At 43.2% G+C, this 27,700-nt stretch overlaps 1 protein-coding gene across 1 annotated transcript in view; it reads right to left on the reverse strand.

Moving 5' to 3' along the window:
* cux2b (cut-like homeobox 2b) overlaps positions 1-27,700 on the reverse strand; it is a gene marked incomplete at both ends in the record, with an annotated part of 85,855 nt that overhangs the window by 16,776 nt on the left and 41,379 nt on the right. Inside the window, one exon of the mRNA XM_079251931.1 lies at positions 6,416-6,494. Within this exon, the coding sequence (XP_079108057.1) occupies positions 6,416-6,494 (79 nt within the window). The remainder of the gene's footprint in view (positions 1-6,415; positions 6,495-27,700) is intronic.

Consider the following 27,700-nt stretch of genomic DNA (forward strand, 5'->3'; position numbering starts at 1 on the left):
TCACAAACAATGTAAAGTGATATAAGAGGCATGTCGGGGGGGAAAAAATGCTGCCTGTCAAAGAATAGTTTTGATTAAAAGAAACACAAACTGTTTGCAACAAATTCAGAAACATGTTTTTTTCTGTGTTTGTGGCATATTTTAAAACATCAAGTATTTGATATTCAGACGGCAAACTGAAGTCTCACTTCACCTTGATGCGCTAGAAGGAGTGAGAAAATACTGAAATAAAAAGGGGATAGGTGGAATGAGAAAGTAAGATTGTGGGAAGCGACGGCTTTTGTGTGCGAACAAAACAAAGCTGAAAGGAAAACTTTTTAACCTGTGCTTTTTCATCGCTGTTCCATGTCTTCTCTTTGACAGACTGAAGGACGAAGATGGAATGACATCAATACTGAGGCATTTTAAAGCTCACAACAAAGACTGGAGTCAAGGAACAAAGAGTCGAGCGAGGCAGCATTTAAAATTAACACAAGATGCTGCAGTGAAAAAAGAAATGCCAGCGACATCCAAACCAAACTTCCCTGGAAAAAAAAATGCAGAAATACAAACCAGCAGCTTTCCATTCCTATTTATTAAACATGCAAGTTAAATCAAAATTAATAAAAATCATTAAAGACATCTGTCTATTGTGTTTTTTTTTTTTATTCCTGCTTACAGGTACACACATACAGACATTCCTATGCACACACACACATAGCTGCTTTCTTTTAAGAGCGCACTCTCTCCTGGTCCCTCTGGGGTCTCCTACTCCACAGGGATCAGTTGGAGAGGCCCGGCTCTTTTATGAACATAATGCATTATTAAGCACCTCAAACATCTCCTGGGCCTTTGTTTATTACTGCTCTTATTAATCACTTGTGCATAATCTCGTCCCGCCCAGAGAGCTTTCCTTTTCCGTCAGCTTTTATATGCCCTTATTTTTCAACAGACTGCTACAAATGCACAAAGCACTTCTGCTCCACTCTCATCCTGACTGTAGGTACTCAGCTGCACAATTAGAATAAAGCCGGCTCGCTGTGCCTCGCAGGCCTCCCCTGCCAGTGCTCGCATTTGTATGTGGGGCTGTTGAAGAAGGGAAGCTATTCTTTATGCATCTGAATGACTTGGGTCATTGCATTCTGTTCAGGAAATTTCATAGCTGAGAGAAACATCTCCTGTGAACATGGAGGGCAGCTGTATTCGTCTCTTCATAAGACGATATCTGCATTTATGAGAGAAAAATTCATAAGAAGGAGGCTTGAGTGTGTGCTCTACCCGCAGTACTGGTGGTCACCACTAGCAAGCACTGTTGTCATAATATTACCATTAACACACATGCACAGACACTCTACTCAGACATGCCGTAGGCCTCACTCATGCATACACACACACACACACAAACACACTTTAAGGGCCGTATTCAGATCAGAATCTTCACAAAGTCTCAGCGAGCTTCCCGCTCAGATAAAAGGAGACGTGTTCTAAAGGAGAGGGGGAGTAGGGTGGATCCTGAGGGATGAGTGTGTATACTGCGAGGAGGCGAGGAAGAGCAAACACCTGGAGTGTCAGTCTCAGGGCTACGCCCCTGGCGACAGGGCCTCGCTGCTCTCACAGAGGTGGTAACAAACGCAGGCATTCAAACGCCGCTTGCACGCACGCGCCCTCTGAAGGAAATGAGCAGAAGGAGATGGGTGAAGAGGAGAAGAAGAAAAAGAAAAAAAAACAGGGGATGTCAGGTGCTTCTCTCGGAAGAAGATTAAAATTTGTGCAGAAGCTGTTTTTTGAGCGTTCAGTGATCAGGATGTGTTTGTATGCACTGATCAAAACTGAGCAGAGGTGATATAAACATTGTTAAGGAAACACTGTTAACAGGCCTCTTTCAAGCCCTGCACTGGGTAGGAGTTACAGTGCGCAGCATGGGGAGATGTCACAGTCAAATCAAAATATAGCACACTAATGAAACACTCTAGTGGATTGACATCTTGCCTTAAGGACCTCATGAAAAGAAACAAAAAAAAAAGTACATCAATCACATCAAGTAGTTATTTCTGCTCTGAGTTTGCTGTTGCTTTGTAGCTAAAAGGGCTGAATTGTCATGGCTACGTTATTTGTAGATGCAGCCAGATGTTAAAACACATCCACAGATACAACAGGTCACATATTGATTTGATGCTGCGTGCGCCCCTCCTCCAGGTCTCCTTGTTCGCCTCGTGCATTCATTAACGCTGCTGTTGGCCTGCTCTGATTGGACCGGCGGCCTTTGCGTGCGTGCACGCACACATCGAGGGAGACGCACTTTTAAACTAAATAATAGGAGGGAAAAACGTCTTGCCATGAATAGCAATAACTGCATTAAGATTAACGAGCATGGCATGTAAAGAATAATTGCATCTGTCAAAGGATTAAAAATACATGAGCTGCAGCGTTTGTCGGAGGAATGGAGGGGAAGCTCACTGTTGTGTTTGAGGGGCAGAGAGAAATAAAGTGGGGCCACAGCCAAATGACTGTCCTCCAGTGTACCTGGAGTCATCCATTCTAGCAAGAGGTGGGCAGGAAGAGGGGGGGTGTGACCTTGGACACTAGCAGCAAGATGTACAGTGACAAACAGACGTAGAATACTGTAAGCCGTACTCACAGATCGTATAAATGGTATGATACTGCAAGAGCCCGACACACTGACACACACACTTCGCTAACTTTGGCGGCCCTGAAGGCAGCTTAACGCTGACGTTAAACTGAGTGTGTTTACATGCCTAATCACACTAACTTTTCATGACTTGTTTAAAAGTTAAGTCCCACAAACATTTACACTAATATGGCTTTCTTTGCATAAATACTCTAATTTAGTGACTTTGATTAAGTCCTGAGTGATTCAATCACATGTAGGCAATGTCAGAGTTCAGGTGTGAACACACCCCGGAGGGACTGATAATGCATTCGCATCTGATAGCTCAGTCCACACTTAGAGGTAGTCTGTGTAATGTTTTTTCTCAACACATCATCAGACTCCACTAAAGGCCAAATTGTTGACCTGAGGTGACCTCACACAAGCAGCCAAGTTTCTGGGAGATTACACTGACTTCAAAGCAGTGTCACTCATGGTATGCATCATTCAGAGACAACCTCCTGCTCTTCTGTCATTTCTGCTGTGACAGTGAACAAAGCAGCTACCAAAGCTTCAGATCTGTCTTGTTTGTCCTGGGAGTTGCCTTTTAATGGCCTTCAACCTGAACAAGTTGCATTTACTGCACAGCAGAAGAGATGCATGAACTTTAGTTCGAATCTGAATCTTATTGGCTGTTGCAGCCTGTGAACACAATACAGAAGCTACAGTTTCAAGCGAGGTGACAATTCACCGTGTCAAAAGTGTTTACATGCCACCAAGACCTCTAATTCTTGCTCATATATAATGCATATCAATCTGTAGAAATATGATGAAGAAATGTTTTTTTGTGGCTTAAAAGTTTCACTGTTGTTGGGACAGTTTTGTTGGGAACATATTGATCTGTGGGTAACCAGGAGGTTTTATTGGCAAGTTGCCTGTCATTTTTGTTGCCATCATTGTTGGCACTGATAGTACATTGAAAGTACAGTGTTTTCACTGTTATTGTAAAAACAAATAAATAAAAAAGCTCAAATCACAAGAATCAGAGTTTTCCAAGAGTGTGTTAGATGTGTAACCACTCGTACTGTAGATACAGCACTTGTATCAACATTCTGGAGAAAATAACCAATTGTCTGATGATGAGCAGTCATAATTTTAGGGGTTAAATCTTCAGTGTATGTGTCTTTTTATAGCTCCGTAGGTTCACAAATTATTTCATATTTCTCTACTGTTGTCATATATAAACTCAGGTGAATCGGAAACATGTTAAAGGTGCAGTGTGTATGAATTACTGTCATCTAGCTGCTAAGATGGGCCTAGAAATCATTTCAAATATCAAGCACAGTTGTGAAAGTGTGCTGGACACCAGCGAGTAAAATTGTTCCACACATAAACGTGTTTTCATGTGCGAGGTGATCCAGCGGCCTCTGGATCGCTGGTCACTTCTGTGTCGTTGTCATGTCTTGTTGTTTCACATGTTTCTAAGTTCCAGACTCATGTTTTGTTTTGTAGTTTTTCCGTTTAGTTCCCTTGTCTTGTTTCCTGAGTAGTGTTTGTTCCTCTTAGTTAGATTTACCTGGTCTTATTAGTTGATTCATTACACCTGCGTCTTGTTTCTTCTGTCTGCTGGTCCATTGCATGTGTGTACTTCTGTTAGTCGCCTGTGTTTTCTTGCCTTCAGTTTAGTTTTTTGTTTTTTTTGTTTTTTTTTAGGGGGGGGATGAATAAAAATTTAGATTTCAGCATTTCTGGCTCCTGTCTTCGCACTTAGGTCCTCACGTCCACCAAACCGTGACAATCGTTGCATACGTGTACTGTCTTTATCTATGGGCTTCTATTTATGGCGATACTGATACCAAACGGCACTTTTGCACCTACCAAACAAAACTGGTACATCCCACTGAGACACCACAGTAAAAATTGTGCCTCAAATGTGACAGCTGCCATGTATGTGGATCCAAGTAGATTTAAATGGCTCATTTTAACAGATTAAAAAGATAAATTGTTTTGGATTAGATGTCAGTGGTAACGTCGAGTTTAATCATTTGCTAAGTTTCCTGTCATCAACTTTTGATTGTCTTACATGAGGCACCTTTAATGTCTGAATAATGACAATTTTACTGAGCCATGAGAAAAGCTGTAATAAAGCAGCTGACGAGTTTGTGCGTGTGTGTCTGACATAAGCTACATATTTATTTGCATACAGAGTGGATGAGAACTGATCACTCAAAATGTATGTGAGGATAGATTGTAGCTTCAGGTGTGAACAAACATACTTTGAGCTTTCCACTTGTGATCAGTTTACCCAGAATGCATGAAAACACCAAACTAAATATTTCTGCTGTCAAGTAATCACATAAAGCGCCTTTTTACGTTGACTTATTACATTATGTGATCACGTCTTGAGGTAATAAGTGCTGATTGGATGGCGTTTAGAGGCAGATAACTTTCTGATCTATTCTATTCAATTCATACAGAATGGGTGGTGGTGATAAGGGGAGACAGGGTCCTCCTTCCGTAAGGTTATATGAAGGTGGGTAGCTAGCTGCGCAACATCACCTGATGTAAACTGATACTTGAGCCTCTAACCCTCCACACTCAATATAATGACCACAAATAGAACATGTGCAAATACATACACCGTGTGTCCAGACACAAAGGGAAAGATATCTTCTATTTTTTTCCATGTTGGATGACAATGGCCTTTGCTTTTATTTAAAACTGTTGCTCTTGAACGTAATATAATACTAAGTTGACTCGATTTGCTCCTTGAAAGAGGTTTGTGACAAAATATATCTCACAGAAATGCTCCTGGGCTGGAATGAAGGCCTTGAAGTAAAAGGTATAGGACACAAAAAATCAAACTGAATACATCTTCATAGAACGGTATTTCTTATCAAGGAAATGACTCCATTCAAAGTGAGTAACTGTGGGCCTATGTGTATGCGTGTGTGTGTGTGTGTGTGTGTGTGTGTGTGTGTGTGTGTGTGTGTGTGTGTGTGTGTGTGTGTGTGTGTGTTAGTACGTGGGTGGTGGTGCAATATCAAGCAGGGGACTTCAAGGAAAAATGGAGACCTTTAAAAGTCAGTTGCCGCCGTCGCTATTTCTCTGACGCAGACTTTTATCTTGTATTCATTGAATCTGTAAACAGCATTCTCTACTCCTGCCACAAGTGTTTCTCTGATCTAGGCGGAGATTGGGCTGCGTTTTGCTGCCGTCTCCTGCAACAAAGAGCAACACAGTACATGAGCCCCGGCGTTAAAATAAACACATAATATATCTTGACTTCACCCTAACTTACTATCTTTGCCCTTTTTTCCTTTTTCCCCCACTGGCCTCATCAGGCCGGCGTGCCATGCAAAGGGATTCAGTTCAGTTGGGATTTTAATTGGCCCTCCACAATCAACACCAGAGCTCCTCAAGGATGTGTTCGCTCCACAGCCGGGCTACACTCAAGGACCAATGCTGGGTTTTGAAGTGGCCTCATGCAGAGTTTTGGAAGCAACTCTCAGATTGCAGACTTTGAAAAATAGATAAGAGTCACAGGCTATAGGGGTTTATGTATCTTATATCCATGTGCTATTGCACCATATTCCTTATATCTATTGCAAGAAAATAACTTTTTTCTTTGTGTGACACCTCATAATTTCATATGAGTCGCTGTTAGTACACCAAGATGTGTGGTCCACTCATAGTGGTGCTTTTAAAAGGGAACTGATCTTTGAGGAGTGATCTTCAAAGGAAGAAAGATAATTCTAGGAGTTTTATTAATAGTGTGATGGTGTTGTTTATGAAAGAGTACAACTTCGGACTTAGCTGGAAACTCACCTGGGGCTTCGATAAGCTGTTTGTAGATTCCCAAGAATGCTGACTCTGCCTCCTTACTGCGTTTGTTCAGAGCAACCACCTGCAGGGGAGAACATGCCATTAAAGTAAAGTAATGGACTGACATAAATCTGCCATTCAGAAACGTTTTGCTAGCTTTGATCAAGATTTCTGGTCATTTGAGTAGTGAGGAGAGCAGAAGAGGAGCTGATCTCCAAAAAGCAAGAAGTTTTTTTTCTCAGCTTGTTGGATAAAAAATATGTCAACTTTTAAGATAGGAACAACAGGCCAACGTAGTCTTGACAAAGGAGTTCTCTTTCAGCACAAATACAGAGGACAAGAATATGTGAACCGAATGTGACCTAGGAAAACTGAAGAGCAATTGCTGAAGACAAGCGTTAAAACCGCGTTATCTTCATGTTCAGCTTCCCCATGAGAAAATTTGAGTTATGTATCTACTGACAAAGTAGACACACACAGACGCTGTTACAATGTAATATTCAAAGTACAGGATGGTCACAGCACAGAATATGATTCACATTATGCTTGCAATAGTATTAAGAACAGTTATAATTATGAAACCATGATATTTATCAGTACAACTGTGATCTTTATTTTTCTCAAACACAATTATTGCAAGTCATCTAAAGAAAACCTTTCCTGTATATGGGCATAAAAATTCAGCACTAAAAGTTTGCAAATGAACATCTTAACAAGGATGAAGGCTGATGGAATTAAGAAATGTTGGGTTTTTTTGTGTGTGACACACCTATCCATCTGTAAAGCATGGCGGTGGACTTATCATGCTTTGGGCCTGTGCAGCTAACAAGAGCATATTTCACAGGTAAATGGAACAAAGTTGACAATATGCTCTCATAGCCTTCATTTAACAGGAAAGGGGTTAAGGAACAGTAAATGCCTGCAGCAAAGGCCCTGCCTGGGTGGGCTGTGTTAAAGAGTTGTAGCCTCTGTTTTTGGGGTAGCTAGTCAGCCAGTAGAGTTAAGCCTGTGATACCCAACCCTGGCCCTCAAAGCCCACTTTGCTGAAGGCATTAGAGGTTTCCCTGCTACAATAAACCTGATTCAAATAAAATGAATCTCTTACAAGCTCTGCACAGCCTGCTAATGTTTCTTTCATTTCCAATCGGGTGTGTTGCAGCACAGAAACATAAAAAGTCAAGATTATACCAGTCCTAACAAAATTTATTATATGATATCAGCAATTTAGATTTTGAGATTAAATAAAGATGAAAGTTTTTACCTGGTAAAAATCTTCCCAAAATGAATGGCTGCCCAGAAACATGGATATAAATGCTACATTCAATGTCCTCTGGAAATCAGTCAATCTCTTACACACTTCTGTATTGACAAAAGCAGAATTTTTCACATAATTGCATAAACTTTAGCATAAATTGCTATGTCTTACTTATTAAATGGATAGCTTCAATGTGAACTTTACCAATTATTACATTTCTAGCAAGACATATCAAGAGGACCAGAAGAGCTGCAGAAATGTCAAACAATGCTGCAAGTCTTCTATTTAAATTAACAAATACCGGAAAGTTCAGAGCTTGTGCAGAAACAGAACAGTTTAGAGCCTGAGTTTTTACTGTACGTCGGCTTATACAAGCATGACAATACTCTCCGTGTTGAACTGCCAAGCTGCTGCATATTGCAAGGTGACATTTGGCCTGTTAAATGTAGATGCTGGCTGGTGCACGGATGCTCGCCAGTGGCCGCTATCACCAGCAGCACTCAGCACTTGCTATCCTCGACTCTGCAGGTGATGCAAACCAATTAACGATTCATTAGGAGGGACAAAGAAAGTGAATTAGCCACCACCTGGCCCCATGGAGAGGGCACCTGCACTAGTGGGTATGTGGGTTGCTCTGCTCTGAGCTCCCACTAAGATCTGACGTCTAAAAGTCAGAGGACTCGTTGCAGCTTCCTCTCAATGTCCTCTGCTCTGCAAAAGTAAATCAGATAAAGCTTTTTCACCCCCCCCCCCAATTCTAAGCACAGACAAAACTCAAGTTATTATCATCTATTGTCCACGTTATTTCTGTCACAGCTGATTACAGTGTCTATTAGATCAGCTCAGTAGACCCTACACAAGCGAGGCCAAAGGTGTGACATGTTTGAACCTGGCTGCTTTTCATCAGTATAGCTGCACTTGAAAAACATTCATTTTGCAAAGGCTGAAAACACTTATGAGAATGGTGGCAGTGTGTTGGGGCTTTTTAGTGGGGTTATAAATAAGGTGTGTGGAAAATAGCGAGAGACAGAAAGCCTTTGATTTACTGGAAATGGCTGGTGTGTTCCCCAGGGAGGCATAACGACAGCATCATGTTTAAAGAAATATCATAAAGATCAAACAAATCTCCCCCATCACTCCCACTTGGAGCAGCTCAGAGGAGTTCATGGAAAATGGAAAAGGCTAGAGCCCAATCAATACAGATGCAATAGTCTGCAGCTCACAGCCAGCTCCCTACTACACAATGCCATTGTTTCACTCAGCTCTACCCCAATTTAAGCTCACCTATCTTCATCTACACCCCACCCGTCTCTCCCTCTGCCAGGACACAAATGATGCCATGTAGGTTTACAAAGTGTTAAAATGTTAAGTAAAAAATATCTTTGCATCATAACAGCGTTCCAACTTTAAAAGTTGAATACATCGTCATCGTTGTGCTTACTGATGATCCTCTTTTGCTTTGTGTTAACAGTAAGAGGCAGTTTGATGACACAGCTTTATTTCAGCCAATGACAAACCCATGCTCCTCAGTGTGACAGCAAAGGAACCAACTGTACTTTGTGACACTAAGACAAACTAATTTCAACCTGAGCTTACACCTCAGCTACATGGCCACTTCACCGAGGTGGCTGAACCTATCAGCTTTTCGCTGACAGTTTGCTTGCTGGTCTACCTTCCTCTGAAGCATATACATAAAATGAGGCTCCCAACTGGATATGTAAAGAGCTGGAGATCCTGCAAAGCAACAGCTAGGGCTTCATCTTCCAAAGACATGCAGGGTCTCCTGGCCCTCCATCATCCTTTAACGAGAGAACACGGAGATTACCTCCACAATCACACCATTAACCTGCCTACAGACGCTAGCAGAGACATCAATCACGCGCCTGTCTGATGCCTTCTCACATTGGCGCCTGCTCTGTGTATAGATATCCCCCCTCTCAACCCACCATTGCTATCTAAGCACTTTGAAGTGTTGTGCATATTATTGAGCTGATCAAAGTCCTCTTTATGTCCATGGTAATCTACCACCAGTGAAGCAGATGCAGTTTTTGAGCCACAAGTCTCACGCTGGTCGACAATGGCAGAAAGGGCCGTTACGCAGAGAGTTACAGCTTGAGGTAAGACTCAAACTGCCAAATATCCTCTTCTCTTTGGGTGGAAAATATGGCTCTGGCCCTCGCTCTGGCTCACAGCACATTCTTTGTTTTCACCCTTTTTGTGATAAAGGATACGACTACCGAGGGAATGGACTTTGGCTGCAGGATGATTTTACAAGCAGGAGTAAAGCCTGGGGCACAGTAGCATGGGAGAGACAAAGGAAACCTGTTAGCACTCCTCCATAACTCTTCACGAAGAAGCAAAGTGGGCAGAGTACAGCCTCTGGGACTGGCCCGCTGGGAAATACTTAGTGATAAGCCATTGAGAATACATACAGTACCCTCTAGTGAGTCTGTGTGTGCATTCGAACAAGCTAGCATGTGTTGTTTAGAGAGAAAAATAAATGAAGGGGGAGAAAACAAATCCAGACTGAAGAAGAGGAGCCAAGTAAAAGGCTACTGAGCAATGAACAGAGAGAGAAAAAGACAGAGAGACTCCCAGAAAGAGCGCAATTAGCAATTATGCAGTCATCAATTACAATTATCACAACTGGTGATTATGCAATTATCACTCTAAATCATCGTTTTCCCCCTCTGCCTTAGCAGTTTACCACCCCTTGTGATTTGGTTGTTTGAGGATGGGTTGTGATGATGCAGGTGATTAGACCATGCGACAATGATGGGGGTGTTGGGAGAGTGTCAAGGTAGATTGTATTCTAAAAGTGTGTGCAAATAAATGTGTGAATGCAAATCTGTACACACGTGTGTCCCTGGCCCGGTGTACGCGGTGGATTTAATTCTCTATACTCTGCATATATACATATATATATGTGTGCGGTGTGTGTGTGTGTGTGTATGTGTGTGTACATGTATGTATATGCAGCATTTATGGATCCACCGCTTCCATCTCAAGGTGAATGTGGTCAGTGCGGTGGGTGGTTCGGGGACAGCAAATGTATGGTTCCACAGTCCCTGAGGCCTCTAAATTACCTGTCATCTTCCCCATGATGCAAAGGTCAGTGCACAATCATTGGGAGTCCATCCCACTGTGTTGCTCACTGAGCAGCACTCCAGCCCACAGGCTGACAGGATGTCACAACAACCCTGGTCCCACTCCATGCTTATTAGAACAAAACAGTGGGAAAGCCCACCACCACAACACTACTTGTCATAAGATCTTCTAGAGGAATGGCTATATGACAAACACCCAGTCCTGGCTGTTTGTGTAAGTGTTGAGAAAATGGGGCTGAAATATGGCCATTGTTCTACCATTCTGCCTTTTTTTTAGGACAGACATTTCAACAGCTGTACGTTAAAAACAAATTCAAAACTGTAATTTTCTGTTCAGAAGCAGAGAGAAGATCATATATTAGCTGTGCCACCCAGCACTTTTGCAGCTGTCACCGCTGCCAACATCAACATCGTTTTTTCTTTTTTTTTTGCTTTGAGTGTAGGTTCACAGGAGAGGCGGGAGCTGAGAGATGAGTTGGTGAGGAGTGACTGATGAGTGGGTGGAGGAGAGGGGCAGAGGTAAACACTATTGCAATACAGTCTGGATGGTGAGAGACTCATGTACACCCACATGCACACGCACACACTTGAACTCCGAGGCGTTCAAACACACACAGCAAATTGTTCTCATGCACATGTACGCTGCACACAGCCCGTGTTTGAGGGCAGATTTAATCATGGTGACACCCATCTCGTAGCGGTGGTGGCAGCCTGGTGGTGGCTGTGGCCGTCTTTGGATGCCCGGTGAGATGAGCAGTCAGAGCTCTGACACACATCTCGTCGCCGTGTCAATTCCAATCAGGTGCGTGTCACTCAATGCGCTGCGCTCACAACAGACTGACGCGGCCGCCACTCAGCCTCTGCAGAGCTGCCATCTCAGCCAAATAAATGGCCAAAGCTGACCACACCAATATTCATTTTAACCAGTTATCTGCTCTTTGTGCGATTACATGCTGCAACGATGCAGGAACAAAGTAAAAGTGAAAAAGCAACTCGACTCACGGTAGCCTGAAGGCCTTACTGGAGTACCTGTACCTGTACTTGAATGGTACAATGAGTAGCATGTGGGGAGAGATTTATAGGAGAAAAGTTTGTATTAATAGTAATGGAGACAGTTTGAAAGATTGTCCTGTATTGTTTTTAGGAGCCGTTGCAACACTGGTAGTCAGGCTGACCTGACTTTTTGACGGTTGCTTTTTGAGCTATTCAAACGTTAGCCCACTTTTAGTATTGTCAATGCTGGCCTGAATAAGTTCAACAGGATTAAGGTTGAATCTATGCATCTATGCTCCATCTTAAAGGTGCAGATGTGCTAACATGCTAATTCGCATATATATACATACACACAAAAAAGCAACTCTGACACAGAAACAGCGTTAGGATATGGAGAGTGTGAGTGAACATACTCTGAACACTGACTAATCAAGATCTGAACAGCCTAAAGCTATCAGCCACTGGAGGTCCTTCCGAGCAATCAAGCGGGGGGCAGAAATAAGAGACCCCAAGGTCTGAATAAGAACTAAACCTGCAGCCTTATGATTGTACACTCATTAACATCAGCTGAGAAGCCGCTTCACAACAAAAGAACCCAGAAATATTTACAGCTTATTTTGTGTGAACTGCTAAAACCCCTGAGTGCTTCTGCGTGAATGTTAAAGCAATAACCTGAATTATGCCATACAGTTGATCCTATTATACCTCGGAAGCTTATTATTGGCAACACACAACCAGTTTTATAATAATGACAACATGCATCAGCCATGAAATTAAAACCACAAACAAAGTGAGAAACAGAGTTCATGTTATTATATCGCTGTGAGAAAACCTACATCCTTGCATTTACATTTACACTAACCAAAACACGTCTACAAACCAGTCTGCTTCATCTGACAGACTGTCTTCCAAACTCCCCAGATACTGATCTGATGGTATTTGGGGCTCCAGAACACATAATACAAACATCCCAGTCCTCCATCCCCAGTTATTTGTTCATTCCCTCACTGGTCAGAGAAAATCTGCTTTGTTTGGATGGGTGTGAAGGTGCTAATGGACTCTGATGCGGATCAATAAGTTAACTCTGGCTCACCAGAACTAAATACAGGAAGTACACTACAAAGCAAAGGGCATTATGGGTAAAATTACCAAAAATATACACGCATGTAGGATGAAAGACGGCTCTGACTTTGAGAAAAGGCTTGCGGTCAGATGTGGGGTGTGAACACATTAAAAGTTGTGGAGTGTGCTCGACCAAAGACCTCAGGATGTGATGGAGGTTCATGTTTTCTCATGTAACAGCAACAGATGAGCCACTTCTTCTCATTGTTGCTGTTTGTCACTAAATATGAGAAACCATGTTACACATTTCCACTCAGAAAAAAAGTAGCAGTCAAATTTCCACATGCTTTATAATTGCATCGCAGCCACTGGAGTCATGATGTGCCTGAAGAGTCCCAGCCAGGATCTGGTCATTATTAGATCAGCTCTTATAATGTGAACCGTATGGATGACTCATTAAAAGCTTCTGAACCATAGCATGTTGTAGACCGTGGTCACCAAATCTAGACCTCTAGGCTCAGTGTCCTGCAGGGTTTAGGTGTTTCCCTGCTGCAACACACCTGATTTAAATTAATTGGTTTTCCATGTTGTGAAGTTCTGCACCAGCCTATTAAAGATCCATTAATTGGCGTATGGTGCACTGCAGCAGGGACACATCTAAAACCTACAAGACACTGGCCGAAGAGGTCCGCAGTTGATGATACTTGCAGCTAACTCACTCATTGTAATATTATAATTTTTTACAAATAATAATAATACACAGATCCTTCGAGCTGGTAAAAAAAACAAGTCAAATTACTCAAAAATATGCTAAAATAGCAAATCATGCTCACTGGTTTGTCCTTCTGGACATCTTTAAGTTACATCCATGTCTTGCAGTTAACAGAAGGCTTCCTTTCCATAAATTCACCCCCTTAATGCTTGCATATAAATTTAAATTTAGCTCTCAGTGGTAAACAGACCGTCCGGCTCTTATCCCCACAGATATGTTGAGAGCATGGCCAAAAAGGCGCATTAAGGTAATATGGCGTAAGGTGTTTCATTTGAATATAAGAAGCGAGTAAATGACAAAGACTTTGGGTCAATGCCCCCCTGGAGAGTGATAATAATGACTGAGACTGTGCGAGGGAGCAGATCAAGGTGGAGCTGACGTAATCCCACAGGACATGGCACATGGAGCTGCATGAGAGACGGAACATGGCACAACATTAAACCTAGATCAAAGGGCCTGCTGTCTCCATCATGCAGCAGGTGCCTTCTGCGCCCCCCCCCCCCCCCACTCCCCATCAACAGGCAACAGAACCACTGTTACCAGCCCTCTTGACAAAATTCAAAAGCAGCAGCCTCTATGCTCACATCTCAAAGTCACTGCAAAGTCAAAGTCAAGAGACAAACTGAGAGAAGAAAACAAATCTTTTCTGAATGTCTTTGTAGTTCAAAAGACAGGAGTTGTCATTTTCTTTGAGCTTGCTCTTTCAAATGCTTCATGCAGTGAATGACCTAAACCTCGAGGAAAGCGCGTCTACTGAAAATGTATCTATAATGGCATGATGGGAGGGAGTGCGGGCGTGCTGAGGGTAAGATGAAGGCACTGGTAGACGTGCTGAAAGGGAGGGCTGTGAAAAGTAGTAATGAGTGCACCTGGACTAGATTTCAGTGCTGGGAGAAGTGTTAAAGGGAAAGAAGAAAGGAGAAGTGTAGGTAAGGGCTAATTATAAAAATAAAGTGCCCCCATTATCCTGGCGCTGCATTGCCCTAGTGAACAAAGCTCCAACAGATGGGGTGTCATGGGTAACTGTGCCAATGTGAGCCAAAGCCCTGGAGTGGATGGACCCTGGCAGGCTGCTGGTGGAAGACTCCTGGCAAAAGGGGGGAGGCGCAGCTGCAAATCTCGCCCTCAGACACATGTTGACAGTGTTTCTCCAGCCTTGCCTACACCAGTCAAGGTGAGACAGCATGACACGAAGGGAGAGAGAGGGAGTGAAAGAGGCAGGGAGAGTGCTCCGCTATGATGGATAGCGCTCTTCATCCACCCCTCTTCTCTCTCCCTCTTAGAAGGCTGGTGACTTTCCAGTGAGGCAATTATCATTGCGGAATGCATAATAGCCTAATTAATTACAGGTGTCAGCGCTGCCTTTGTTTCAGCATGGAGGAACATCATGCCAAAGCCGCATCCGCTAAAAAGAACAGCACTGATGAACGAGCCTTGCACAACGGCTAGATGTGCGTGGCTGACGGAGGAAAGAACGCCGTGGAGATGACTTGAAGTCTGACAAACAATCCTGTTGCTGACAGAAGATGGATTGGAAACACATGGTGGAGAAATTAGGTCTATTATTTGTGTGATAAATCTGCCAATGTCAATGGCAGTGCTTGGAGTGAGATCTCAGGTAGGGCCTTGTATGAGACGTCTCTGTGTGTAATTTGGTTCCAGGCATTAGAGACCAGCGCAGTGTTGGTGGCAGCGCTATCAACCATCAAACAGCCCCCTTACCCAGCGCTCCTGACAAACACGGCGTATCATTTGTCCTGTCACATTTGCCGATTGCATTCATTGTGGCGAGAAAGCCAGAAAGCAGACAATTGTTGTGGGGAGAGAAACAGGACCCAGGAAGGAGCGAAGTGAATGATGGGGTGACCGGGGAGGAGAGACAGTGCTAAGATTTGTGTCATTCTCCTCGGCTTAACACAAGCGTACATCGCTGCAGAACGTAATAGAACGCCACATTTCGGAGTGTGTGTACTGTACATTGCGGCATGTGTGTCTTCCTATGGGGGGTCGTGGCGGTAGGCTGCTAATCCCTCCACGCCCCCAGGCAGTGGGGGCTCATTGTAGAGTACATTGAGTCTAATAGGAGTGGGCGCTGCAGTTGCATGCAGCTCTTTCTGCTCCCACTGTGAGAGGGGTTTTACATAATTAATGACTGTTGATGTTTCCCAGGTAGTCGCCCGGCAAATTCACTCCAGACTCGGCTGCCACCGTCGTTGGTTCCACTGAGGATGAGCGACACTAGAACAGACAGCTTACATTACAGGCATAAATAAGGCAATTTTGTACAGTGTCTTCTGACATTACTGTGAGAGGGGTTCAGGGCCAATGATTCGACTCGCTTCAAGAGAAATGCTCAGAAAGAGCTTTTCTGTGTCTCGGAGCCTACAGAGAATTTGAGCTTGATGCGAGTAAAACTGCCTCTCTTAGTGTTTTTATAATTCCGTGTGCTGTTAGAGAAGCACAGAAGAAGAGGCGCCTTTTCAAGATAACAGGCAGCGTCTCCAGGCGGATGATCACTCACATCTGCATAAATCAGTCTAATCTGAATGTCGATCTTAATAAATCTGAGCCTGGTGGTCGAGGTTTGGATGCTCCAGACCACTGACAGTCTGCTGGGGCCTCAGGGCCCTTGCACATATTGCTGGGAGGCAGTCCACATTTATACCAGAGCATGTTAAATTAAACATTTAAACAAGACACCGAGGGAGGGCTATTTTTTACTACTCTCAGCCCACTACTCATTATTAATTTGTAATAACCTTTAAGGCTTTTTGATGTCATACATATTTTACAGAAAGATATCACTCCCAGCCAGACTGGAGTGGGCCTGTCGATGACAGATCACCAGAGTGCGAGTGAAATGTGGCTTCATCTGCTATAATTAGGACCAGGTGAGAGTTAGGAGGGATTTCTGGAATTAGAGTATATGCATGTGTCTGTGCACCAAGTCACACCAATGCATCAGTGTGATGACATGTCAACACTCACAGATTTAAAAAAAAAAAAAAAAAAAAAAAACGGCAAAGGCCAAAAAGAGAAAGGAAAGAGTCCTGACGATCATTTTAAAATGCATTTAGGTATTTATGAAGGCCCGGTGTAAAGGAGTTCATTTCAGCTGCATAAATCAGCAGACGGATTGAACAGTTGGGGGGAAGGGGACACATGCACACCCCCTTTCTGTCTCCTTCACATTCCTCTGTTAGAGGGCTGGCCAAGACCCATCCTGCTCCTGCTCCGCCGGGAGGCCGTCCATGCCCGCTGGATGCCAGCCTAAAGCTCTTGTACGCCGGTGCCAACACGCCACTAAAAGCTGTAAAACAAATGAGCTCTGTTTGGTTAATGTACACTGATTGACCTCTGCTGCCAGCCATTTGATGTCATGATTGTAATGACCAGCTTTCTGCCTGATCACTCATATACAACGTGACAGGCGCAAGGTGGCATTTCAATTTGACTGAATGGGGGCTAATTAGATGAGATATGTACAACAGCAGCACTCGTGTTTTCAAATGCACATCCTCGACACAACTGATGAAATTAGGGCATTTCAGTATTAGGAAAAAACTATGTTTCTTTTTTCATATTTTACCCTGATAAGCATCCCTTTAGATCTCCTTTATCGCAGGGAAGGGAGGAACTATTTTCACATTTATTCAGTGAAATCTTTTATTGCTGTGACTACCAGCCGCCAATGTTGTTCCCATCCACACAACTACAAAAAAGCAGAAATCTAAGACAGAGAAAACTCTTTAGATTTGCCTTTAGTTGTTTGTTTTTATAAATTTCAAATGTGAAAAATGTAAAAAGGGCATTTTTGTTAGAAATGAATACATTTAAAGAGTGCAGGACAAAAAAAAAGAGAATCTTGACATGTCTTGTTTTTGCCAATAAAACAGCACCTGATTTCTGCAGCTTCTCAAGGCATCTGACAGGTAAGTTGTTTCAAGCCTCTTGGAAGACTCGCTGCTCTTCTGTCGATTCAGGCTGTCTGAAAATCCTCAGCTTCTTCATGTGACCCCAGACTAACTCTGTCATGTTGAGATTGGGGTTTTGTGGGGGCCAGGCAATTTGCACGTTCGTCTTGGCACGGAAGATAGTTCCTCGTAACTCCAACTGCTCGTCTGGGGGTCAGTGTCCTGATGCAAAAGGAGTCTAGCACTAAAGAGATGCTTTGCAGATAGCAATGCAAGATAACTAAACATTGAAAGTTGCTTAAACCTTTGCAAAGCATTGCAGATAGATTCCAAAATCTCCCAATTAAATATCATTAGTTAATTAATCCATTAGGAATTATTCTGTTTTTCTTGAACTGAGAGAAAATCCAATTAAAATGTGTTGGGAATGTTAAATAAAGTTGATCTCTTCTGGCTATTTTCAGGAGAGCTACATCTTTAACAGCCTCGGAAACAAGTCCTCAGCAGGCTTTATTTATATATATTTATATAGGACCTGACTTTGGTGGTTATCTATTGGATGCTGAGCATTACATAACCCTCCATATGCTCAGAGTGTAGGACAATTCCATGCGGGTTATAAATAAAGAAACCTGACGCACGGCTGCAGCCACTGTGATTTGGGCAAGTTCTCACATGGGATGTCATAGTTCTGCAGTGCTAGCCCCACAGCTATTTCAGGCTCTGCCTCATTAGAACATCCGCCGTGAGTGAACAAAAAAAAAAAGAGGGAGATTTTATATTTTATATATATAAATATCTATAAAAACAGACTGTACAAAAGATATTTCATTAGGGAAGAAAGGCATAAAGAGTCTCGCAGCAAATATGCAGTGTAAGCTAAAACTCCCTGCGTTTTCTACGTTAAGAGTAGATCCATCATGAAGGTGCACATGTGATAGTCAGGTATGCAACAGGACTGTCATTTGTGTCACATGGTCCCAGAAGGGGGTCTGCAGCACTCATAGAGAGGGGCACACACACATGTAAAACCTCTCACACTGACTCCAATTACCCCACTTCCACAGCCTTTAACAAAGGAGTGTGTGAGAGGAGCAAAGTGAGCGACAGGACATGCGATTATGCATGTGTGTTTCCTTTTTTTTTTTTTTTTTACATGTGTTTTGAGTTTTTGCATGAGTCTGGAAAGGTGACGGGGAACAAAAACTGATTATTGCATGCTGCCTTTGCTTGCCTCTGTGTTTGTGTGTGCCTGCATGTCATAGTATGGTTGTGCGTGCCTCATGGAGTCCCTCTCACACCACAGCGGCTGGCTAATTTAGTTAGGGAATAGCTGGCTGTCCTTCAGGTGAATGGACAGAGATTGGTCTCAATATGAGATGTAATAAAACAAGCCCATCACTGGATCCAGCCGCACCTTCGGCTGTCCTTCACATGTCTCGCTAAAGGAAGATGCACGTCCACAAACATGCACACATGCTGACACGCACAGTTCTTATATTGGAGAAAGCTTGTTTTCATATTTGAAAACGATAAAATAATTCCTGCTTTTTCATTTATCTCGTAGATTTTTCTTTTCATTACCAATAAGCATATCTAATATCTAAGTATGTCTAATGATTAATATCAATTACTAAAAAGTAAATGCTACATATTCATGGCGTTAAATTGAAAATCTGATTCAGTTTCCTTCTTAAATCTTTCTGCGCTGTACTTAAAGCCATTTTTAACGTCTTTAACTGCCAACTTTTTGTGACAGAAATGATTATTCCTAATTGTTGCTGCTGGCCAGTGCTGCATACGTATCTGGGGAGTTCTCCCAGCTCCACATCTCCTTCTGAGTGGTTGCTGCTGAAAACATGGCTAAGCTCTGTTCCACCTGTCCTCCAGCTTGACCGCAGCCCGCCCCTCCTTTCTCACTGTCCCCTCAGCCCCTCTTCAAGCTGGGCCCTCCACTCCAAAAGAAGAGCCAGAGCTCTCCCACTAAATCCACAGAGACCCAATTACAAGGCCTGCAGGAGAAATCACGAGGAGATGCAAAGTTACTTTGCTTTAATTGAGGATGTGTTTAACACTTTCCACAGGCCACTGAGACCACTTTATGTGTGTGATGAAACAGAGAGCCCTGCAGAGGGACTTGAAAACATATATCTCTTTGTGACAAAGGGCAAGCATAGTCTGATCTGTGGGCTTAGACATTCAAAGAAGGTTGAGTGGGAGTCAGAACTTCATATTTCCAGAATAACTTGAGTATAAAACATTTTTTTTTAAGTGTAAAAACACATTTGATTTGCAGTGCAGAAGCAAGACTTAAATCAGAGTTGCTCCTTTCCCTGTGAGGAGTTACTTCACTTGCAGCTGCTTGCTTTAACAGAGCCACATGTTAATTAGTATTGTAGTTAATCCCATATTAAAGAGACCCAAACTGTCAGGTCATATTATAAACAATCGGTCCTAATGTTCGTGCATGTGACATTTCGAGCTGCTATCTCTTCTAGCAAAATGTTCCCTAGGTACTAATTGGCCTACTTTACGCTGTCTTTCTTTGAATTGCCAGTTCCTTTATCATTTAAGGATATTAGCTTTGACAAGCATCATCCCATATACCATAGGCACAGAAAACGTGGCGATGAGCTGCATCTTCCTCTCTTTTTGCAGAGGGACAGCAGAAATGGGGATAAATGTTTTATGCTAGCATGTAATACTGCAAGACCTACCTTCATGGGATATTAAAAACAATTTGAAAGAAGAATAAAAGTTCAAACACTTAGCCAGCAGCAAAGTGAGTGTAACTTTTCTCCGCTTGCATTATTTAAGATAGGCTCCATCATTTTATCAATCTATCGATCTCTCACCAGAAAGATGAAAATGGAAAAATAATGAGGCCGATGAATGCTGTGTAAAGAACATCAATGTGCAAAATTTAATTATCTGTGCTGGAAAGAGAAGGAAAATGTGTCGGCTGTTTTCTAAAACAAAAAGAAAGTGAAAAAAGCAGCGGTTAATATTTTTCCCTCTCTGCATATTTTAATTACCAGATCAATCATAACTACGTACTGCAGTACTGCGGAGAAAAGAAAATTGCAAGTCTAAATGAAAAACAATAGATTTGCTTTAAAGTCTTCGCTCTTTTGAAGTCTAAATTAAAATTTCAGGTACCTTTACCAGAGCCCTCTTCAGAAAGTTATGATATTTAATTAGCGTGTTTAGATTTTGCTGAAATTAAACTTCACAGCCAAGCATCATGTGAAATGAAGACCGGTATTCCCAGGCTGCAGAAGGAGGAGGAGGAGGTGGGGGGGGGGGGACAGACCCTGCAGATGAACTGAGGGAATTAAATCAGTTCAGCATGTGAGGGCTGTGTATCCTCTGACAGAAGCTCGTGTTCTTTCGACTTGCGCTGCCACCGGCTTGATCGGAGGCTGGCTCTCGCTGTTCAGTGGAGTGAAGGAACAACTTTACTCTCCGACTGTGTCTCCGATTCTGAGCCTGAAATCAGAGAATCGTGCCGTAGAATTGGCGAGGCAGCTCGCGCGTTCTGCCTTTTCCTCCTCACATAAGCTTTTCCTGGTTGCGCGAGTGCTGATGTTTATTTCTCCTGGCATGTCCTCGCCGGCGCTGAGCCACCGATTTCACACATTTTTATTGGCTAATTTGACTGTGCTCTTGCCAGCAGCTGAGAGCGAGCCAGGAGTTGGAGAATCTCAGACGGTGCTACTGCCACTGCTGGTGTTGCTACTCTATGACTAAAAGGTGCCTGTGGGGCCAAACAAGAGAAGAGGGAGTGGAGGGGGGGGGGGGCTCACCTGTCTCATAAAGAAAAGCTGTGTGTTAGACTTAAGATGGCTAGTTTTTAAAAACTGATTCTTAGATTAGTTACAGTGTACTGCGGCTGAGCTGCTGTCTGGTCAGGGGTCGAGAGGAGGAAGCGACGGCATGTCTCTTAAGGTGACAGGGGGTTTAAAGGAGGGGACATACAGCCAGTCAGACACCCAAAACGAGTGGTGCAGGCGGCGCCATGCGTGTGTCCATCCTCAAACATGGCTAACATTTGCACAGCAGCGGCAGTCAGGCGTGACGTCTCTGGGCTCTGAGGTTTGTGCTGTCAGGAAGGTAGAAATTAAACCTGGCACTGCAGAGCAGAATGTGCTGAAACTCATCAATTCCACATGGCTAGAGAGCCAAGTGCCTATTTATAACACCCCCCCCCCTCTCCCTTCTTTACCTGGTGTGCATCCCTGGCTCTAAACACGCATCCATAATGATGAATACACCCAACTGGGACATTCCGACAGGGCATCAGTCAGGACAGGAAAACAAACACTCCAACACACACACATACTGTCAGATCACAGCACAGCAGAGGAGGGATACGACTGACACTGGGAAGGCTGATGGAAAGGTTCAGGCGTCTCAGCATAAAAACACCCAGCAGAACCACAACAATCAGTCACCGCACGGGAAATAAAAACAAGGGCAGTCAGATGTATTAAACTTCTACAAAAGGCTGAATGTGGAGCTGAAATGATGCCTCACTGGTGAAACACTGCCACCCATCTACTGACTTTGTTTATGTTGTCACTCATTGGATTAATAATAATAATTTATTTTCAAAGCAGGCTGCTGGCAATTTACAGAAATGTTAAAGCTAATTTAAATTTGATAGAAAATTATAAAACTCTGATTGGTTGATGAGCTCCAGTGGCTACTTTTACCAAAAAAAGTGATCAGACAACCCAGTCTTGACCACTTAGCTTATTTTTATACCCAGTCCAATGAAAAAAAGAGACCAGAGGAAACTGCAAGGAGAGGTCAGCACATCGTAGGTGGACTAGTTGTTGGTGCGTTTTGTTCTTGTAGTTAGATGCTGTTCAAATAATTTATTCAGGGGGGGAATTACAACTACAAATAGGCATGTCCTTGTACTGGTAAGATTTTTTTTTTATGTTTCTCTGTCCTGCGCTGGTCTCTTCACTCAAGCAGTCACTCTGCAGCCGGTGGCTAGAGAGCTGCATACATTTCTTATTTTACTGAAAGCCACAGAGAGTGAATGCATTACTATTCTGATACTTTTACTCATATCTCTCTTTGGTTCAAACGCAGGACTGAATTACTTCAATATGAGAAGTGGTCATTGCAGAGCATCACAGTCAGCGCTGCTTAGTGGAGACTGGGCCGGTATCATCTGCTGGAGGATGTGAGCATTCTGCCATTTTCAGGCCATGGAAAATGTTCAAAAGGAACCATTTTAAGGAAAGGCTTTGAGAGGATTAACAACAGCTGGGCTAGGACTTCTATATTTGTTCATACTGCATGAGACTTGACATGACATTGACTGTCATGTTTTTAAACAGAAAACTTACACATTCTTGCACGTTTGCAAGTGTGTGAATCTCTACCTACTTCCTACTAAATGTTGCTGATGTTTCTTTGTTAAGTCTCTCTGCAGGTATGTTAGATAATGGTTGTCTGTGTGTGTTTCATTTTTCTCTTTGCATAGCGTTATTACTCCACTTTATATATCTTGTTGTACTGTAGTAGTTTACACCAGCTTAGACACACTTTTCTTTTCTCTCAGTTTTATCTTTCCTTCATTTTCATTCTTTCTTTTCTCATTTTCTTTTCCCCTGGCAGGTCCAACGCTGCCATATCCTGACCAATGATGATTTCAATAAAAATTATAATAAAAATATTCAGAATGTCAAGGGCAGCCATATACATGACATGTCTTCCTTGACAGAGCAAATCTGTCTGTCAAAAGTATGGCACACAGATTGCTGTACGGTATGCTGTGATGCTGGACAGGACTGGTAATAAAAAAAAAATTTTAAAAAAAAGAAAAACCTACACATTCTTCTTTACTTTTAACTTTTCCACCTAAATGACCAAAATAGTTCATTTACAAGCCATTCGGCTTAAATGCAACACACATTCTTTAAAATTCACTTTGTTTCCTTTTTTGGTATTTAATGTCTTGTATTTGTCACTTGCATCCTCAGTTTTAATAAACACTAGGCGACTGAACAACAGACTACTGACTGGTGTTATTACTGTAAAGTCGGTGCATGAATTACACTCGACCGCCTCATAGAAGCAGATGTCATCAAACTTAGACGAAGCAAATCTCGACTCTAGACAGAGATGTTTGTTCAATGTCTGTCAATGGACTTAAAGTATCATGTGAGAGGACGCTGCACAGGTTCAATGGACAATATGTGAGCCGATATTCATACAGAAGCTGGTTCAACTATAATCAATAAAAGCAAACTTTACAGTAATAAAAGCTGAAGCAGTAAGTGAAGAGAAGTGCATTAAGTTTGGGTCAAAGCATCTTTTCTGTGCTGACGTGGAGAACAAGCAAGGCTTTCACCCGCTGGAGATACAGAAGACATAAAAGACTCACTGAAGGCATTATCTAATGTCCAATTACACTCCCACGCCCCCACCCCCTTAACATCCCCCCCTTTGCTCTGGCTCTCTCTTACCTACCTTCCTGCCTCCCACCTTCATTCTCTCTGCTTAGTATGAAGAGGACACAAGTGATAAACCTGGGGAAGAAAGCCAGTGGTTTACATGGCCCTGGAGCCCATTATGTTCCCCACAATAGGCTGGAGGCCTGAACGTGCTGTGAATAGGTAATGGCCTGGAGATCCTGGGCCTGGCACGCTGCTCAATGAGCCTGACAGCAGAGTGGGAGACAGACATTAGAGATACCTCGTCGGCCCAGTGTGGAGCAGCCTGGTCATAGCCAGGGGGGAGGTAAGGGAGGATGGGAGAGTACGAGTGAGAAAGAAGAGTAGGATGGTGTCGTAAATGCCCCTTACATAAGGTAGGGCATGAATAATAACACAAAGGGAATATTCAGAGGTAACTGGAAGGCAGAAATCTATTTTATTGGCACAGGAAGATGAGTCTATAATATATGAAAGAAAGAAATCAACGCTCGCTTGCGTTTAAAGCCGTCCGCATCAGACTGTATGATAGTGCTGCTCACTCATTTCAACACCACCTTCCCAAGTTAGCCTTCCACTCAAGCAATCTCTACCTAATAAGCTCAAGGTTTAGCCTGTGATGAAGATCTGTCTTCATTGAGCTGGAAAAGCTGTAGCGTCGCCAAGCATTTTTCCTAACGGCGCAGTCCCTCATCTATGAAAGTGCTATAGAGCCCCTCAGACAATTAGGCAGGGAAAAGCTTTATGACCGTTAGACTCACTCAGTGAGCGGCACTCTCACCGCCAGCACCGCCAGGAGCGCTGGCTCGTGCAGAAAGGTAATTACGGAGCCTCTCATAATGACACGGAGGAAGCTTGCGTCATAACACCCACAGCCTTTTATCATAGCGCTGTAATTAATTATCATCCTTTACTCTTTGATTCATTCCACTATTCATAACATATTCATACATTCAAGAGAAATTATCATTTCCTTCAGGAATTAATCAAAAGGAGGAAGAGCTGGTCGTCGCTCGATGGATGATCAAAGACGGTGTTTGTCTACCTCGCTGTGTGGCAGGCGGGTTCAGGGCAGGGCGCTGTGGCCGAAGTCTCTGGCAACACTAAAACAACTCCTCCACTCTGATCAAATCCTCTGCAAGAGGCTTTGAAAACACCGCTGATATTTCTAATCAATCCATGTGAAAGCACAAGCAACTGTTACGGCATTTTTTATTGTTAACCCCGATTCCTCTAACATGCCTGACAAAGAATATCAAGAAAGAAAACATCAAGCTCATACAACTCATACAAGCAGAGGCTGCTTCATTTGTTAGGTACACCTTTCAAGAGCATGAGATTTTAGTATTATAGATCAGATGCCGCAGCCATTTGGAGCTCTCTGAATTGAACTTCACGAAGACAAAAGCTGCTATATCTTCAAAATACCTTCCAGAGAACAAGCAACGACAGGAACAACAACAACAACATACATAAAAACAGCGTCTTCCCTCACATCATCACTTCCCAACCTCAGGGGAAGGAATGACACAGTTAGACTCATAAACAGGTGTCCAGATCGCAGTGCTCTAATAGCTGTTTGATGTTTTTGATGTCTAGTCAGCTCAATCGTACCTTGCTGCTTGATAATGAGGGCCAATAATGACTCCTGAGCTTGAGGGGTTAATGGTATGTAACCGGCAGAGCTGCTAATTACACGTTACAAACTATTTATCAGAATCTCCATCTGCGCAAGCACCACAACTCTCATTGTGCACGCTAAATTACTCCACGGATTATCACTGTAAAGCAAGTTTCAGTAATTAGAGACCCATGCTGCTGTTTTCTTTTTCTGAGAGCACCAAACGACATCAAGAGGAGAGGAGAAAAATAGAATGATTGGTTAATTTGGGCCTGATATTCAAATTGGCGCAGGCTGAATGTGAGGAGGAATTGTCCTCTCTGGGACTAACACAGAGGAAACCAGTCACTGTTTTGTTTTTTTGTGTGTGTGGTTTCTCTCCCCTCACAAAGGTTCATCCTGAAGGGAGTTTACACACTTAAGTGAGAGGGAGGTGTAAATTGCATTGAGAAGCCCTACATAGTCATGGTGAAATTGCTTGAGCCTGTTTTGTGTATGTTCAGAGGGCAGAGAGAAGCCTGTGTGAAAGTTGTATGAAGAGTGCGCTCCAATGGGCCCGACTCTCCAGCGATTGGTAATTTGAGAAATAACTGTCACATCCCTCAGCCCCAAAGGTGTGCCTGAAACCACGGAGACGTGTACCATCTCCTCTTCTTCGCCGTAAATTTTTATTAAAATTACCTTCATTATAAGACAGTGTTCATTATAAAACCAAAAACGCCGGTCTCTCAGGGCCCCGTGGATTAATAAGGACAGCAGTGTATTTTAAGCCGTAAACTCAGCTCCTCACTGTCCTTAATCTCCTTCCTACTTCACAAGGCCAAATTAACACCTCTCCTCAGCTCTGACGGGACCTCATTAGCAAACTTCCAGGGAAAGAAAAGAGGAGAGCTGAACGAAAAAGAGGAAAAGAAGGAGGGAAGCGACCAATGACAGCCACCAGCTCTGGGATTAACCCTTTCTCCTCCTCCAGCTCGGCAGAAAAACTAGGTCGGCAACGTGTTTCTAATCAGTCGCCTGGTTAGTGATAATTAGAAGGCAAGATTGGACGGGAGAAGAGAGAGAAAGTGGGTGGGGAACACTGAAGTGAAAAAAAGAAAAGAAAGAGAACCTGTCATGTCGCGAACACTTCAAAGGAACCGAGTTCTCCTTTAGAAGTGGCATGATGAGGGTCCAAATACCATGAGGGTCTCCTCTGGGCCCCAGAACTGCAGTTGTGGGGGTGGGAGTGGGGCGAGGACCCAGTTATTTCTCCCATATACGCATCTGTACACGTGCACGTGCCAGAACTTCTCTGTTCTTCACCACCTGTACAGTGCAGCTGCAGGGGAGCGTTAGCCGATCCCAAACCACACAGCCAAACAAGCACATCTAACTCCACCTTTGCTTAGCGGCTCTAACGCTTAGAAAAGCGTTAGAGCCCCCCCCCCCCCCCCCCCCCACAGCAGCAGGTCGAGGTCCCTCAGCTCACACAGAGGTCGTGAAGACTACTGCTGGGTAAAGTTCACAAGCCTCTGCAAGCTGTTTGACATTACCAATAAGGTCAAAGTGTATCAGAAAACACTAGAGGATTATATTATTATGGTGTGCCGAGTTGCACGCTTCAGCTCACAAAAAGAAGAAGAAGAAGAAGAAGAAGGAAAAAAGTCCAAGTTTGTTTCCTCAACAAGCTGACTCGCTTGTCGATGAGCAGAATACAAGCCTGCAGAAGTTACACAAGAGAGACCAAGAGGTACCCAGAGAGGCCTGCAGCCACAGAAGAAGAAGAAAATCATCGCTCATTATCAGCCATCTATTTTATCTACTTTGAGACATCTCCAGACTCCCAGTTGTCAGACATCAATGGTGCTCAAATTAATCCTTTGGGTTCCTGTTTGCACAATAAAGATGTGGAATGGTGCTTCTGGTATTTCTGCAACTTTACAGTCAGAGTAATTGAATTAGCATAGAAATCAACCACAGAGTACAGTGAGTGTGGCATCAAGTGTGATAGCTCCTGCTAGGGAACACGCTTGCTTGGGCATAGTCAATTAGAAAGCATTAAAAAGAAACTGCCAATAATCACTTCCAAGAGATCTGAACAATCTGTGCTGAGTGTTCTCATGTTTACAG

The sequence above is a fragment of the Telmatherina bonti genome, assembly GCF_933228915.1.
Source record: "Telmatherina bonti genome assembly, chromosome: 13".
Taxonomy (NCBI): domain Eukaryota; kingdom Metazoa; phylum Chordata; class Actinopteri; order Atheriniformes; family Telmatherinidae; genus Telmatherina; species Telmatherina bonti.